The sequence below is a fragment of the Haliotis cracherodii genome, unplaced genomic scaffold (assembly GCF_022045235.1).
Source record: "Haliotis cracherodii isolate W230 unplaced genomic scaffold, xgHalCrac1.p SCAF_15, whole genome shotgun sequence".
NCBI classification, from domain to species: domain Eukaryota; kingdom Metazoa; phylum Mollusca; class Gastropoda; order Lepetellida; family Haliotidae; genus Haliotis; species Haliotis cracherodii.
Window position 1 is genome coordinate 22,123,319 of NW_027266270.1, and position 18,062 is coordinate 22,141,380.

The following is an 18,062-nucleotide window of genomic DNA, read 5'->3' on the forward strand; positions in this document are numbered from 1 at the left end:
GTGTTAATAGGAGACATTTACATGCATTTAGATCATACTGTGCAGTGATACCTGTTAACTCAAGCATCAGCAACACTCAAATATATCCAGTTATCTGCAGTTTGAGACAAGAGTGTTGATAGGAGGCCTCAGTGCTGTATTTGTACCATAAAGGTTACATTGTCTGATGTAGAGTTAACCAGGTCTTACTGGGTTAAACAGTCACATGATCAGGCTCCAGTCACTGAACAGTTCTGTCACAGAGTCATACTACCATGTCTTGCCAAGGAATACTTGGTCTCAAGCATCAAACCTGTTCTTTAGAGCTGTGTGTTGCGAGTTCATCGAATACCAGGGTCTTTAACAAAAAAATTTGCTTCATAATCTGAAAAATATGGGTCACTTGCTTCATGGAGACAAATAAGTGAGTCAGTTGTTAATGTTGCTTTGAACAGTACTTTAGTTATATCATGTCAGATAGATGTGAGAGTGAGTGAGTGATTGAGCTGGGTTGGGTTGACGTCGCTTTGAACAGTATTATCATGGGACATCAGCTTAATGTGGGAGGAAAGTCCGAACCGATGCAAGTGTTTGAACCCAGGATCAAAGGTGTGGTACAAACTTAGATACATATTCAGGACAAATCTGGGATTGAAGCTCATGGTCCTAGGTTTATGGGATGCCTAAGGGACACAACTCTGCATAGCAAATTGCGGCATCTCAATGACAAGGCTACCTAATGTGGAGTGGAATTGGGCTGAAGTTGTTTTGAATAAGGGAAGTATTCAACTGATAAGTGATGCAGTTCTGAAAGTGTTATAAAGCATGAACAATCTACGTTGTCTGGGCACACTGACACACAACAGCCAGCAACAGCCTGATCCTAACTCTGTTCTTCACAAGTATGGTGTTGTAATCATCCATTCGGCCCCATTCTACAATTTCTAAAACTCTACTGCTCAGATCATACAAGTTTCATTTCAGGATGGAAGACAAGAGCATGTCAGAACAAATTCAATACCTTTCACTTCAGGTAAGCTACAAAAACACTGCTTGTAACCTCTAACCAAAGGCACTCCTATGCTGATCATAAGAAAGGCTGTTAAAGTTGACCAGGTGATCAAGCAGTCATGTGGTTTGTGACCTGGCTGACTGTGCCCCAACGGTATCGTACATCCCTCATGTTGCAAGTCATTGATTTGCATGGTCCACAATGCGTTCTTAGAGCCAACATGATCGTAACGGCCATCCTTTTCTAAAGGCTTACGATAGTCATAGCACCATGATCGCTTTGTGGAATGGGCCCAGGCTGATGATTAACAGGCCGCAGAATATAGCTGTAATACTGCTGAAAGGGGTGTAAAACAACAAACTAGTCAGTTTTCACGTATCAAGCATGATGCCCTGGGTCTCTGTGACAGACTATTGAGTGACTGTAGCCATACCACCCTACCTTCCAGCTGACCATGTCGACACGGTTCCACAGCACCAGGGGTCCAGAGTTAGTAAGTGGAGACAGGCAAAACAAGGGCCCTGCTGGTCAATGGTGGTCAGGGGTTGTAAACTGTCTCATCAGGGTACCTTCACCAATTCAGCACATTCACCGATGCTCAAGGTATTCTCACACATATGAAACTGTTTCTGCACAGCTTCATGTCAGAGAGGCTCCATTTACCAATGTAACCTTATGTGCATAAAGAGTCTCACAAACTTGACTCTTACTCCATCAATACCTACGCTTTAGTGTCATGACAAAATCTTAAAGCATAAACGATCTCAACCATAAACATGATAGTGATTCAATAAAGTCAGATGTTTGAATTATTGTGAAAGGACAATATATACTGTACAAAAACAGTGATCAAAGTTTTGTAACAATTTCAATGAGCATTCTCAACATACAATTGGGTTGATTTATTTATCAATGGACATAATGGTCTTTGATTATAGAACAATCTGCTATTGTCCTGACCTGGATGCATGCGGGTACTGGATCTATATCTCCCAGGCAACAAGCCCCATTGCCAAGGAAACACTATAAATACAACTGAAGAAATACATCAAAGAATCTGTTCTCACTCAAACTACAATCAACAAAATGGCAATTTTCACCGTATTGTTTAAGTAACGTTAACTGACCTGACTGCAGTTGAGAAATACGTCAACTTGACAGAACCAACACAGCTGGCCTTAAAGATGGATTATTGTTCAGTGTCTGTTCTGGATTAATATAATTTGAAGTCAAGTCCCATCTCTCATCGTTACAGACAGAGCTGCATGAAAATGGTCATTTCATGATGAAAAACATTTCTCATGATTACATAGTAAAACTGCAAGACCAATTTATATCTTAATATTTCTCATACTAATATTCATTGAAACAGGCACATCAATTTCTTTCTTCATTTCTAATAGGTCTTACAGTGACATTCTTTCAGCATCATAGGCATGATGAATCTAAACAAGATCGTCCTGATCAATACTGCTGAAATAGACATAAGACAAACATTCGAAGAGTTTCATCTTCCGTCCCACCCTGCTGCCTTGGCGTCCCAAGCTCTAACATGTATTGGGCAATGGCTGTGAAATTCCTGTTGAAAAACTGTAATTCACTGTAATATGTCATGTAATACATAAGTGAGGAGGAGATCTGTGTGGCTGTTTCACATGACTTCACATCTGTCTTCTCCATCACATCCCTCGTCGTCTCACCACCGTCTGTAACCACGGCCACGACCTCGGTTAAAGCCTCTGTATGATCCTCGTCCACGACCTCGGCCGCCCTGACCCCCTGGGCCTCCTTGACCTGAAGTAATAATAGAGAGACAGAATAATCGCAAGGACAAAAATTAATACAGGATGTATTGTCTTCTTGTCGTGTTTTCTCATAAGAATGTTGGGTTTGAATCAATATATTACTGTAAGAAGCATCTTTACTGCTGGATGTCAGATAACATTTTTAGTCCACTGGTCCTTATAATGAAACATATACCAAAAACGGCAAATATCTACTAGTCCTTATGATACCTTACCTACTGGGAAGTTTGCCAAGGATTACAGGACTAGTGTCAATTTCTAACGCCTATATTAATTTATAGTTTCTTCTAATAATCAAGACACAAAGAAATAATTAACCTACAGTAAATAAACCATGATAACTAGTAAAGAAGCCATATTTGAAGTAAATCCTCCACAAAGCAAAATGTACTATCATTACACTTTTAGCCATCAGTCACAATTACCTTGTGGGAAGGTACCAGCTTTTTCGCTGAACTTTCCACCAGGAGGAGAGTAGAGTTGTCTCCCCTGTTTGTTCACTTTCTTTCCTCCCGACCCATCCGAGTCAAATGTGATTGGAGTGATTCTCTTCTGGCTGCAACATCAAAGGACAGACATGAAACACAAATTGGGGAACATTCTGGGAGCAATCTCTGGGAACACAGTCCTCTCACTTACCGCAGTTTACATCAGTATCACGACACAAAGTTCTTTATGGTTGTGCCTGATCATTAAACAATGCAATTCTTGTTAGTTAATCTATCATGCTTTTACCACATTGTATTTCCATGGAAACTTAATTGATTCAGATGATGAATGTTTTAGTGTTTCCATAGACAAAACTTTCACAATTGCATGAATCAAGCAGAAACAAAACAATGCAAGAGGTTATTGATGTATTGATTCTTGCTTGTTGCAAACGCCACAGTCAGTAAATATTCCAGCTATATGGCAATCCGTAAATAATCGAGTCTGGACAAGGCAATCCAATGATTGACATCATGAGCATGATCTACACAACTGGGATACGATGACACGCATCAACCAAGTTGGCAAACCTGACCACCCGATCCAATTTGATGCCTCTTACAACAAGCATGGGTCCCTGAAGACTAATTCTAACCTGGATCTTCATGGGACATTTAATTTTTGAAGGGTTTGGTTTGGTTTGGTTTGGTTTGTTGTTTAACGCCGCACTCAGCAATATTCCAGCTATATGACAGCGGTCTGTAAATAATCGAGTCTGGATCAGACAATCCAGTGATTGACATTATGAGCATCGATCCACGCAATTGGGATCGAAGACATGCATCAACCAAGTCAGCGAGCCTGACCACCCGATCCCATTTGTCGCCTATTACAACAAGCATGGGTCCCTGAAGACTAATTCTAACCTGGATCTTCATGGGGCATTTTTATTTTTGAAGGGAAACCCTAGTCCACTACTTTAGTTATAATCAAGGACTCACCCTGCAGCTCCATTGGCGGCGTTTGTAGTTGCAGGAGCTGCTTTCTGTTGATCAACCACAATCTCAATTACACACACACACAAATACAAACATCAATAACATCCTAGCCTGTATATAGAAAGTGAAAAAACATTTAGACAAGGGAGGAAACACAGTGACAAATAGCAGTACGTACTTGAAATGGTATTTTCTTACACACCTGTGTGTGAGAAACCCATTTGAGATAACTGGTATCAAACATATGTGTGAGATCAAATTCCAGGCCCGTGATTGGCTACTCCATGGTGATGACCTGGGGTCAGATGATGACGGACCACTTTCCTGGGTGTAAGTCATTCATAAGTAGCTTGTGCTTCAGTCGAATGTTCACCTACGTCTGTATTGAACAGCAAGACCGTGTAATTAATAATAAAAATAAACAAACTCGTCTTCGTCTGCGAGTTTGTTTGTTATTATTATTAGTTACATTGTCTGTTGTTATGGCAACATTATCGTTTTTTCAGAGTGTAAACCCCCTGGATGCCACAGCGACACATATGTCCCTTCTCTTCCACCCTCACTTCGAAATCGAATAAAATTCACAATACATCACGCAGAATCTTCACAGTTTTGAATTCCCCCTTCTGTTTATCATTTACTGTCATTTTAGGCAATTCAAAATTACTGAAAGTGACTGAAAGTTAGGTACATTGTAAATCGCGCCAAATCACGGCGTTATATAAATATTTACTGTGTGTTTAGAAATCTAAATATCGGATATTAACTCGAATACTTAAAGTAGAAAAATAGCATATTATAGTGATCACGGGTATCACATCACTAATGACAATTCTAAAACGTCGCTGATAAGCCTAGAATCGTTTAGAATGTTTTGGAAAATACGCATATACGAACGCCGAAGTGTACGTTCCGCCATATTGGATTGTTTACAAAATGCCGGTTATGAGACGCCTATTCGATCAGGTATATTTCAAACTCAGCTGCTATACATGCATCCCTGAATTCCTCATACATTTTCGAAACAACGGATAAATGGTCTTTGTCACCAATGCAAATTATCTAGATGAAATCATGCGAAATAAATTAGGTATGGAAACGAAAACTGTGCTCGGAAAACTGTACTTGCTGAAATGTAAACAAAGCAAAATTCAGATTTTACACTGTGTAGCATTTTTAGAGGTACTTTCGACTAATTGTTGCATACATTGGCTCCGTCACGCGTTTGAGAATATTCATGGGAAGAGTATCGTTGCACTAATTATGGAATTACACAAATATACAATACAATGATGTGGTAAATTCAACAGAAGCCGTAAAAGTTTCCGTCCTGTGTGACGCCATGACTGACGCTAAATCACACACAACGATGACGGTAGTTGTCTGCATTTCTGACTAATTCTCTTTGATATATTGGAAAACATGGTTAACAAATAACAGTACGCAGATTGTCAGAATGTTTCTGATTACCTACGTGACACATTTATGTGTATACGATCCCTCAATCAACGAAAACTTTCTCTGGAAATCCCGCGTACTGTTGTCAGTGAACACGCCATTTTATAAAAGTCGGTCACCGGTAGTGATGTCATACGGAAGTAAACATTGTTGTACATATTTGGTAATTTCTTTGAGGTGTAAACTTTCAACTTGGCACCCAGCGTGTTTTTGGTTTTTGTCTAGTATGCATTTTCATCATCGCCTTGATAATCCACAGGTATGACGGAAACCTTTTTTGTGTAGGGTCACATTATTTATGAGTAGTAAGCAGCACATAGGATGACGTCACTTATGACAGAGGTGTTATGTATTAACGCGCTACTGCAATCATGAGAATAGACAAAATTCATCGGTTCGATGCTAAAAAGGTGCGATTTTAGGGTGTGTAAGAAACAGATTACTGCACTCGTGCCTGTCAGATACCATTGATCTTACAACTCGTTGTTACAAAGCGTATCTAACTCGCTTTCGCTCGTTAGATACGTTTTGAAACAACTCGTTGTAAGATCAATGATATCTGACAGACACTCGTGTAGTAATCTCTATGTATGAGATTAGTTGTGGGAGGGAGATGTTAATATATTTCATTATTGATAAACCAAAGGGAAACACTTAATTCCATATCTTCTCAATATACCAACTCATTTAGATCATACTGCAATATGTATTGTTGAAGGTTTGTATTTCATTTTACTGTTAATACCGTTCTGTCTAACTGACAAAGGCACATGATATACTGAAACGCATTGAAAATGCATACTCTAATTTTTGTAATATTTGGCCACAAAAATCAAATTAAGTCATTCTGTGTATTTAGGGGTGAGGGCATTAAACACAAAGTTGTTGTTCGAGTTTGAATCTCATTCGGTGTGTTTTGAGGTGGACTTGAGCACAAAACACATCATGCATGATGCTTGAAAACATGGTTATGCGTTTTCAGTTTGTGAGTATATTATCAAGTCTACCATCATTATCTGAATGCAGCAACAAAGACATACAACTATAACCAGTTAATGCATGTTGTGAGATGAGGTGAAATGGGGTTTAACGTCACGTCAAAGATAATAAGATGTAGTACTCGACTACAGAGGTGGTCACTGCATATTGTGGTAGATAAACAACCGCTCAGTTTGTCATAGCGTCTGGTCAACATGTACAGTGTGTTGTTTAATGCTACATTCAGCAATATTCCAGCTCTAAGGCATTGGCCTGTCAATGATGAAGTCTGGACTGGACAAATCAAATATTGATATGAGCACCACCCACGGATTGCAGGGGACCTTCTGGAACTCGGACTTCCCATGTACAGACAAAAACCAATTAGTCCTGGACCTTTTACCTTCTGGATGATTCAGTTCCCTACATTTAATCATGTTAATTACTCCATCTTCATGGCGATTCACTTATCCAGAGACTTGTCAATCTGTTTGGTTTCACTGGGTTTGTATTGTACAGATAAACAGGGTTTCACTGTACGCAGCCATAGTTGATGGATCTTACCGTGATGGGTCTCCAGGAGAGGGTGATGCAAGCTTTGTAAGATGGTGGGTTGTGGAACAGATCCTTGATCAGAGTGTTGATGTTGGAGGTAATCTTCAGTGCCACAACCTTGATTTTGTTCTGTAAATATCACACAAAAAGGTAGGGAAATAAAGACAATGTTAACTTAACATGTGTTGAATACACATCAGTGGTCATCAAGGTCACTGGGCGAGACGGCTTAATGCTGCTTTGGACACTGTTTAGGTTATGCCATGCTGTGTCCACCATGTAAAGGGGGTTGAAGGTTGCAAATGTTTGCTGTAACCATTGTAACAGATACGGATGACTATTGGGGGGTATTTTCACTATTGCGATAGTATTGCAAAAGTACTTCACATTATTCAATAGCATAGTTGTTATATTACTGCAATCGCATTAAACCAATCATAATAATATTAGTCAATGTAATAGAAATGAATAAAGTATTGCCGACAATGTCAAAATCAGCCATTTTCCAACATGGCACTACTTATACAAAGGGAAGTAACTCGAATCTAAAGTTGTAATCCTTGCTGATAAACACGAAGCAAGTTTGACATTCAACTGTAAAAACTGACTTATAATAAGGCAAAATCATAATTTGTACCCTTCATCATAAGCTTCTGGCACGCCTTAAGGACAACACTCTGCACAGCGATTTGCAGAGCCTCAGACTAGGCGCCCTGTGGCCTCCAAGAATAGACTGTAGAAGCCATGTGTAGCTTGTGACACTACTCACCTCCTCTGTCTTGAGCGTCTCTCCAGTCTTTCCCTGCAGTGCTGCTCTCAGCTGCTTGATGTACACCTGCACACCCCGGGCAAAGTACTGTAACCTGGAGAACAACACCAGGCTCAGTACAGCTCATCACATGGACTCAGTCATAATCATCATCTATATGGACCACAAGACTTGCACCATACTCATTAAGCTGTTACAGTGTAGGCTAAGTTACACGTCCTATCATTGCATGATGTGAATGTCTGGATGTAGTTATTTCCTGCAAAGTTTTCACTGAAAGTTCTGTGAGCAACCTCTCAAGCCCACAAAATCTGACAAATATAAAAGTGGGGAAAACTGCTGAAAAATTGTTATGCACATTTATATATTATCAAACAAAGTGTCAAATCTCATTAAAATCACATCTTTGTTCTCGCTATCGCTAAACAAAGATCTGAGGACATCCCATTAACGGTCACGTCAGTACAACCTTTCTTCCAACTAATCAGAGCGTTGCTTACCAGATCATGAAAGTGACAGGCGGAATGTGTTTTCTAACCATGCAACCACGAAATGTTTAACAGAGGGTATTCTGAACGACAGTTACAGGTTTTATGACTATACCCATACAATCTAGGCCATCTGTAAGCCATTCCAAAGTGTTCTTCTCATCAGTTTTAATTTTTAAAATCGAGACTACGTCAAAATATGTTTCGGAGCTTAGTCACCAGTTTGAAACTATTGGCGTAAAGCTCAAGAAAGCTGCCTTCTGATTGGCTAATATTGATTTCTTGTCAGTCATTTCATTGGTCGGTCAAAATTCGCGAAAGGACCTGTAATGGGATGTCCTCAGATCTTTGTTTAGCGGTAGCGAAAACTAAGATCTGATTTTAATGAGATTGACAAAGTGTCTGACAGCCAACAATATTTTTCAAACCTAGCTTTGAGCAAATCTGTGACCCAAGACAGAATATTCACCAAATGGCTGAACTGAAAGTATCATTCGATATCAAATACGTGTGTATCTGTTTGGGTCAAGGTCTCAATCTTAGAATGACAGTAAGTAATATATAGAATAATGTTCATCATGAACGAATGAAGTAAGTCCCTCACCATTTGTTCACTCAAGACAGTCAATCTGTAATTCCTCATAGTGTGTTGGTTATTCTCTAATGGTGTCATGTTACAATTAAACATGTCTCTACCTTATCCTGAAATCTTTCAGCCTCTCTGCATTGCCTTCATCTGTGAGGAACTCGGGACTCTTCCTGGCCAGTTGATGGAAAGCAAACATCAAACATTCCACAAAGGAGAACTTGAGCTTGGGCTCCTCATTAGATGACAGCTCGTCGTTTTCTTCTGATGGTGGTAATGGCATGTATTCCTGGAAGAGACATTTCACAAGTGTACAATCTTACTGAACAATGTACCACACATACCTATCCTTTCTTCATGTAAATATTTATTTAATCATGTTAACAATGGTTAATCTAAAATCTCATCTGTAGCTTTTTATAGTTTCTTTGTTTGTTGTTTAACGTCGCACTCAGCAATATTTCAGCTATATATTTCAGTCTGTAAATAGACAGGTCTGGGCCTGACAATCCAGAGACATTATGAGCATAGATATACGCAATTAGGATATGATTACATGATCAACCAATCCAGTGGGCCTGGCCACCCAATCTCATTAGCAGCCTGGGTTGCTGAAGACTCTAATTGTATCTCCATGGGTGAGGAGAGGTGAAATTGGGTTAAATGTTGCGCCCAAGATTATTGCACGTATAGCAACGTGCATGCACGTGTGTGTGGTGGCTTGTGCTAGTCCAGACTAATGTCAATTTATAGTGCTTCCCCATGCCGCAGTTTAACATGTATACCGCACTCAGACACAGTATACGGACTCTGAGCCGACCAGTTCTTGTTATAGCCCCTTAATGCCAGACAGGGTAACAACAAGAACTATCTTTTAACATCTTTTGGTATGACACGGCCGGCGATCGAACCCCGGACCTTCCACTCTCCATGCGGACGCTCTACCGCTAAACCACAGGTACCATAGTTAGTACGACAGGAATAATAAAGATTTATACAGCACTGATACATTTTGATTCTGGTTAGTCAAATGGCCTTCCTAACTTTTACAAAATAAAAACAAGAGATCAGATCAGAAGATGACAAATCCCCCCCAAACAAAAAGGAATGAACAAATCATCTACTTGTCAAAGCAAGTCCTACAAGAGTGAATACTGATCTGTCCTATGTGATAAGAGTATTGGTCATGATCAGTACATTTTTCTAATGGGGAGCTCAAAAGGATTAAGAAATAATGGACAATAAAGAATTTTTTTCACTCGCATGTGTGTCATACTGATTTTACAAAATGAGTGTATTACCCTCATACTCACTTGGGAAATACAAGAATTCTGACACTCAGTTTGTAAAATCAGTATGATTCCATGCTCGTAATAATCTCTATAAATGCAATGTTAAAAAAACATCTGAAATAATGTAACCAAGAACTTGAAAAAAACCCTGTTTTTTTCACCAATAAACAAACACTCACCAGTAACCTGTCAAACACCTTTTCTAGTCGTTCATCGGTTTTCTCTATATCCCCACTGAACTCTGAGATTTCTGCAAATAGTTTGAGCATTTCCAGCTGAATGTTGACATCTTGCTCAGGACTGGCCAGGCTTGACAAGGATGGCAGCACATTGTCACAGATGTAGCCAACAAAAGCTTTGGAATGAACATTTTTCTGTAATATAAAAAACATGCATCTCATCTCAATACTTAATACATGATAGGTACAATGTGTGAAGTCCTTTTCTGGTGCCCCCCACTGTGATATTGCTCAATAATTTCCAAAAGCTGAATAAAACCATACTCACTCACTCACTAATAGTCATGAGGATTCATGAAAACAATACCAATTTCAACTAAGTTCATATTTCCAACAAGCTCACATTAGTTTCAATTTCACATTGTTTTCAAAACCTTAAACATGTTAAATCCTATTGATGAACACTTTGTTTCCACTTATTAGTTTAACGCAACAATTTATCACTTCTATATAAAGCCTACATCAAGAACAGTTATGTCATGCGTTTGCCTTGCTATGAGATATAGACCCTGGTCTAATAGAAATACCCCAACCTCTATTCAAAGGTGAGCTGAAATGGGGTTTAACGTCATGTTCAAGATTATTTCACTTTTATAGCGACGTACATGCATGTGGCTGCTTTTTCTAGTCCAGACTGATGCCAGTTTCATAGTTCTGGGCCACTGAGATACCAGGCCACAGTTTCACAAATGCCCCAACTCAGACACTTAACATGGACTCCAAACCGACCAGTCCTTGTTTTATCGTTTTAATGCTGAGCTCCAGGCAGGGTAACAACAAGTACCATCTTTTATATCTTTTTGTATGATGCAGCCAGGGGATTGAACCATGGACCTTCCACTCTCCAGACAGATGCTCTATCAACTAGACCTAGGCATCAGTAGTTCCATCTTAAAACAAGTTCTAAAATTCGCCCCGTTTGTAGTTTTTATTATGTTTATAAGATAACAATGTATTCAGAAGCTAAACACCCTGGATGCTGAACACCTGGAACCAAGTCTACAGTTGGGAGGGAGGACATGTACTTACAGAGAACAGGGGGATGGCAGTTCGGACACACTGCATCAGTCGGTCTACACAATCTGTGTCGGTCACCTGCAAGTCCAAATACAGCCATAACACACCAGGAACAAACACAAAGGCATTCAAAGTAACTTGACACAAACTCACTTGTATGTCCACAGATTAATTCAAGTAAGAACATCTTTCTGAAAATGACAACTTTTTTTCATAAAAACAAGAGCAAGTAGCACGAATGTTGTGGAGACTGGCGTGCTGTTGCAGTGTTTAAGTATAAAAGTATATGCAGTCTTTAACAGGCATTTATAAGTTGGAAGGACATGACATGAAACCTTTATGGATAACTTCTTTATTGTTTGTAATGATGCTTCAGGGCTTCTTGCCCCTTCATCAGGTGAATTATTCATCAGGAATCTCAGAATTCAGTGGGGACATAAGAGAAAATCAATGAATAATTCAACTGACAAAGGAGCAAGAGGTACCCATGAAACGTCAAAGAATAAAGAAGTTGTTGTCCATAGAGGTATCATATCTTGATATGTATGATGTGCTGCCTACTTCCAACGCTTGTCCGAGCTCCGCCTGCTCCGTGACGATGTCCACCAGCTGCTGCCTGCCCTGGACTGTGCTCATCACCCGCAGGTTCCGCAGGATGTCCATCACCGCTATGAATTCATCCTTCGTCACATCATCCAGTACCTGCAGGCAAAATAGCAAATACTGTCCTACTCAGGAAACATATCAGGACTGATTCAGGCCTAACTCTAAACAGACAGATAGAATGGTGACTATAAGGATATCTAACGGAAACTTTCAATAATACAGAGGATTTACTCCATATGTCTTGTTTGTTGATATTCCAGCTATATGATGGCAGGATGTGCATTATCAAGTCTGGACCAGACAATCCGGAGATTGATATTATGAGCATTGATCCATATCACGGAAGGAGTTTGATGACATGCCATCAACCAAACAACAAGCCTGACCATCTTTTACGACCAGGATGATAGCTTGGGGCTAATTCTAACCTGCAATCCCCAAAGGGCTTCTATATGTCAAAACAAGGTACAACAGAAGAAATGTGTCAATGAATGTTTAATGTTGCAGCCAGCAATATCATGAGTAAATATTCACGTTGGAGGCACCTTGGAATCCTTGTGCAACAGCTCAAAATGAGTTTAGCATCCATTGCAGCTACAATAGTTCATAAATCAGCTTCAATGACTTCACATCAAACCAAATGACAAATGACTTCAAATGGATACCAAATCTCAAATTGTAATCAATGCATTGATAAATGTCACAAGTTATCTTCCCTGTTGTCAGACATCCCTCTCACTAGTAGACCCCTCCCAGTGCTACACTCTCCTTCTCTTGTCAGTCACATCTCTCACAAGTAGACCCCTCCCAGTGCTACACTTTCCTCCTATTGTCAGTCACAGCTCTCACAAGTAGACCCCTCCCAGTGCTTCACTCTCCTCCTATTGTCAGTCACAGCTCTCACAAGTAGACCCCTCCCAGTGCTTCACTCTCCTCCTATTGTCAGTCACAGCTCTCACAAGTAGACCCCGCCCAGTGCTACACTCTCCTCCTCTTGTTAGTCACACCTCTCACAAGTAGACCCCTCCCAGTGCTACACTCTCCTCCTATTGTCAGTCACATCTCTCACAAGTAGACCCCTCCAAGTGCTATACTCTCCTCCTATTGTCAGTCACATCTCTCACAAGTAGACCCCGCCCAGTGCTACACTCTCCTCCTATTGTCAGTCACAGCTCTCACAAGAAAACCCCTCCCAGTGCTACACTCTCCTCCTCTTGTCAGTCACACCTCTCACAAGTAGACCCTGTCCAGTGCCACACTCTCCAGTCTTGTCAGTCACAGCACTCACAAGTAGACCCTACCCAGTGCTACACTCTCCTCCTATTGTCAGTCACACCTCTCACAAGTAGACCGCTCCCAGTGCTACACTCTCCTCCTATTGTCAGACACAGCTCTCACAAGAAGACCCCTCCCAGTGCTACACTCTCCTCCTATTGTCAGTCACAGCTCTCACAAGTAGACCCCTCAGTGCTACACTCTCCTCCTATTGTCAGTCACAGCTCTCACAAGTAGACCCCGCCCTGTGCTACACTCTCCTCCTCTTGTCAGTCACACCTCTCACAAGTAGACCCCTCCCAGTGCTACACTCTCCTCCTATTGTCAGTCACACCTCTCACAAGTAGACCCCTCCCAGTGCTACACTCTCCTCCTATTGTCAGTCACAGCTCTCACAAGTAGACCCTGCCCAGTGCTACAACAGACACGAGTCCTACCTTCTTTGACTGTGTCATGATGAACTCCTCTGCCTGTTTGTCCATCGCCTCTTCTCCCAGCGTCTTCAGTTTCAGCACCAGGAACTTGATTGCTCGATCTCTCACAACATCGTCCTCCTCATGGTCGGCTAGAATCTGACTGAAGAGACCCTCCAAGGTACCTGCACAGTCACAAAAAACAAAAGCATGATTACCTTGCTTCACATGGTAGAAGGAAAGGTTTGTCATTAATGTTTATACATTTTCAGACTTAGTCAAGTACGGCTTCATATTGTTTGGCATTAATATCCTTATGACTAATTTGGATGATCATATCAATATCATGTTAGTCTTGGTCTTACATGTCTAAACTAGATAAAATATATTGCAATGTGGAGATATCAAATACAATAGGATCATTCAAATGCATGTGATGTTCTTCTTTCATACACGATACAAATCAAGACATCTGCATCATCCATTTATATAATAAAGGTTTTGAAAATAAAATGTTACATATTCATTAGATATTAGGTGTACAACTCATCAATATCATCATGAGCATGGACGTAGAAACAAATCTAAAAATGTGACATTAATGAACTGACATATTTCGTGTTTAAATGGAAGGTAATTTAATGTATTCAAAGATGTTTTGAAGAAAGATTTTGAGAACAAATATACAAGGTATGGTAACAATTAATCAGGAGAACACCTAGTATTGTTTGTCTGCGTATTTGATAAGGTTGTAATTTGCAGTCAGTCTGTATTTGCCTAGCTTTCATTTATACAATACGCCGATATGGCTTCTATCTGGAGCGCTGGATGAACATGTCCATGTCCAACTAATAACAAGATAGTATGGATGATCAACTTGTTTATTACAAACCTTTTGTATTGATGGAGAAGAGGCTGTAGAGGGATGTCTGTACATTGCTCAGCTCAGCTGAATCTTCACATGCCAACAGCTGAGTGAGAGCCTCCGCTATCTTTGGAACATGCTCAGGGCTTACTTTACACAGGGACGGCAAATCTTTGATGGCCTGCTTTCTGATCTGTGCAAAAAAACATGACAAACCACTGGAGACAGACTCAAAACACATAGTGTAGTCGTGGGGACATCACAATTACAATGAAGCTTTGGTATATTGTATCAACTGTCATATCAGCATGATCAGTGAACATGTCAAACAATCATTACTAGCAAAAAATAATAAGGAAGTTTGAGTAATGTCATATCGACTCGTCATTCACCATGTAAACACCACAAAGTTCATGGGCAATCTCAAATGTTATAATGTGTGTACTGATCAAACAAGTTGGTTGGTTTGTTGTTTTACGCCGCAGTGAGCAATATTCCAGTTTGCATGGTTCAATGATTGTAATGTTGGGAGATTTAATGATTCATTTAGTGTTATGATATAGCAATGGGTATTTTATTATTAGAGGTGTGCGAGGACAAGTTATGTCCCTTTGAACAGAAGTGGGGAGGAGCACATGTTACGATTTGAAGAATGCGATGCGGTGAAATGTGCAGGATTTGCGAAAACGATTGCGTTACACATTGAACTTGTCAAGTGAAAGTGTATGTTTGCGACGATGTGTTATGCTTGTCTGAATCCTAACAATGTTTTTTACTTGGCCAACGATGACGGATCTCAGTAATAAATCCATCAAAAATCATGAAGTGTTGCATCTCATGGTTACATCATGAATAGCATGGAACATCAACCAGGTACGTGGAATAAGCTAAAACCACCAAATTAAGAACTGTTACAATGATCATGATGTCAATCACTGTGTTGTCTGGTCCAGGCTTGATTATTTACAGACCACTGTCATTTAGCTGGAATATTGCTGAGTGCGGTGTTAAACAACAAACAAACAAACAAAACATGTGTGAACATGATATATGGCTATTGTTGACACTAAAGCAATACCTGCTCAGAGCTCCAGATAGGTTGCGTATCTGCGTAAAAATACGCATCAGAAATGCAGAAATACACAGTAAAATAAAATCCAAGCGTATCAAATACGCAACGAACATTACAGATACGCTACAAAAATTAAACTTTTGCGTATCATCAAAATATTGTGAAGTAACCCTGCATATTCGATTAGCAAATAAGCAACTTATTTTAAAAATTATAAACGGGCATTCCGTCAACCTTGCCTAACTCCACTATGACAGTTACATCATAATCATTTGCCATCACACTTTCTTATGGAAGTATCGTGGAATTTTTGAGTCCTATAAAGCTCTCGAACCCACACGACACCAGTTTGCTGGGACTAGATGAATAGCGTTTTTAAATATTTAACTTAAATATCCACATGTGTAACAACTAGTGGGTAACAGAAATTTGAATACCCAGATAGAATTACTGATACCCAACGATTTTAAAATGCATGGGTAAAATACCCACAACACCAAAAGCTTATCTCGAGCTCCACTGCTGTCGTCTAGGAGTCAGTCACACTGGGCATACAGACTTACATTGACATCACTATCTTCACACAAATCAAACAGTGCATTGATTGCTTTTGGAGAAAGACCCGGGAAGTATTTGAAGAATCTAGCAATGAACTGTGACGCCAATCTCTTCTCTCCAGCTGTACCCTTGACTGCATCCAGGAAAGACATGTACTCTGTGGTGTGCTGCAAACAACACAATGACAGGGCTACAATATGTGCAGTGTACAAGCACATGTATGTCATTGAACGCATGGTGACAACATGGAACTGAACAAGTCGACCTTTCTTAAAATAGCATGGTCCTGCACTACATTTACAGGAGAGAAGGAAATGGTGTTCCATTTAATTGATTTGATCAATCCTAGCACTTGATAACATAGGTGATCAATCCTAGCACCTGATTACAGGTGATTAATTTGAGCACCTGATAACACAGATGATCAATGTTAGCATCTAATAACACAGATGATCAGTCTTAGCAACTAATAACATATATAATTATTCTCAGCACTTGGTAACACATATAATCAATCTTAGCACCTGACAACACAGATGGCTAATCTTATAAGGCTTTGTGTTTATTCTAGGGTTCAACCATTTCTTCAGGTAGCCAACACTATACAGGACAATGCTACAGAATATTTGCTGAGCCAAGCATGTGTAATAAATTTAAATTAATCTAACCAAGCTAAATTTCTGGATAAAAATGCATGAAAGAGTTGAATAAGAAGCTTCATGGTCCAAAGTATAAGAATGGAGTTGCATTCATTTTTATTTCTTGAGATGGTGCTTTACGATGTAATTATGTTGTCACTCTTAGAGTACGTGTTCAAAGCACAGGACATATTAGACAACAAGATAGTATTCCCTAAGAGAGAATCTTTTCAAAGCTTGTCTTGTGCATGATGCATCTTGTGTTATCTGAGCTGAAGGGGTCGTTTTCGGCACAGGTACTACAGATATGTACCATAGCCAAAAAAAGGGTACATATCTATAATACCGACAACGACCCCTCCAGAGTATTAGAGTAAACCAGAAGTTGTTACCCATAACGGTGTACGTTTTCTGACCCCTTCAGCGTTATCTAACTGATAATGGTATGACAGTTATCAAAATGAGTATCTAACAGTGTTTCCTACCGAAATCCACCAACAAGAAGGTATAAAGCTAACGGTAGAAGATGTTGTTTTCTTCCAAAGATAAGCAAAATGAAAACAAAAGCGATGGTGAGCACTCGTGGCTTCTTCATCACTCGCATGAAGAAAAATTACAAAAGCTCAGGATATTTACCTCTCCGGCTTTATCTTTAGCATCTGCTAATACCCCAAAATTCTTATACAGTTCTTCGACCGATACCATTTTGAACTTTTAAATTAGTACACGTTATTACTACGAATTTGTCTCAACGCGTCAAAAAATCATGCGTGCCGAATGCGCACAGGAAGTCACAAAATTGGTCCCTTTTAACTTCCGATGTTATGGGTTAACTGGTTCCACTGTTTATACGCGCACATGTTTGTACGGTTTATAAATAACACTAGACAGGAGAAAGAAAAAAACATTCACTCGATATAGCGTTAAATTTTCAAGATAAAATCAGATCATACAAAGCATCCACTCTACAGATGATGTGTGATAACTAATAACCGAACGTGTTTTTTTCCTTGCTTACCAAATTTAACGA

General features: G+C 39.8%; 1 protein-coding gene across 1 annotated transcript; it reads right to left on the reverse strand.

Annotated features, from left to right (window-relative positions):
- Nucleotides 1-374: 374 nt before the first annotated feature.
- Nucleotides 375-17,806, reverse strand: LOC139462380 (apoptosis inhibitor 5-like). The gene is made up of 13 exons (XM_071244058.1): nucleotides 17,669-17,806; nucleotides 16,400-16,561; nucleotides 14,792-14,957; nucleotides 13,924-14,084; nucleotides 12,167-12,307; nucleotides 11,618-11,683; nucleotides 10,529-10,723; nucleotides 9,168-9,346; nucleotides 7,984-8,077; nucleotides 7,224-7,343; nucleotides 4,227-4,270; nucleotides 3,222-3,352; nucleotides 375-2,785 (listed from the first exon to the last, which is right to left on the reverse strand). The coding sequence occupies exons 1-13, from the start codon at nucleotides 17,735-17,737 to the stop codon at nucleotides 2,688-2,690; spliced, it is 1,626 nt and encodes a 541-aa protein (XP_071100159.1). The 5' UTR covers nucleotides 17,738-17,806; the 3' UTR covers nucleotides 375-2,687.
- Between the last annotated feature and the right edge of the window lie 256 nt (nucleotides 17,807-18,062).

What these genes read in the sequence shown, in the direction of transcription:
- LOC139462380 (XM_071244058.1), bottom strand. Translation starts at nt 17,737, where the DNA reads ATGGTATCGGTCGAAGAACTGTATAAGAATTTTGGGGTATTAGCAGAT. An exon ending in AGACGCTCAAGACAGAGGAG is followed by an intron (nt 7,344 to 7,983) that starts GTGAGTAGTGTC and finishes TGATATTTACAG; the next exon opens with AACAAAATCAAGGTTGTGGC. An exon ending in AGCTGGTACCTTCCCACAAG is followed by an intron (nt 2,786 to 3,221) that starts GTAATTGTGACT and finishes TTATTACTTCAG; the next exon opens with GTCAAGGAGGCCCAGGGGGT.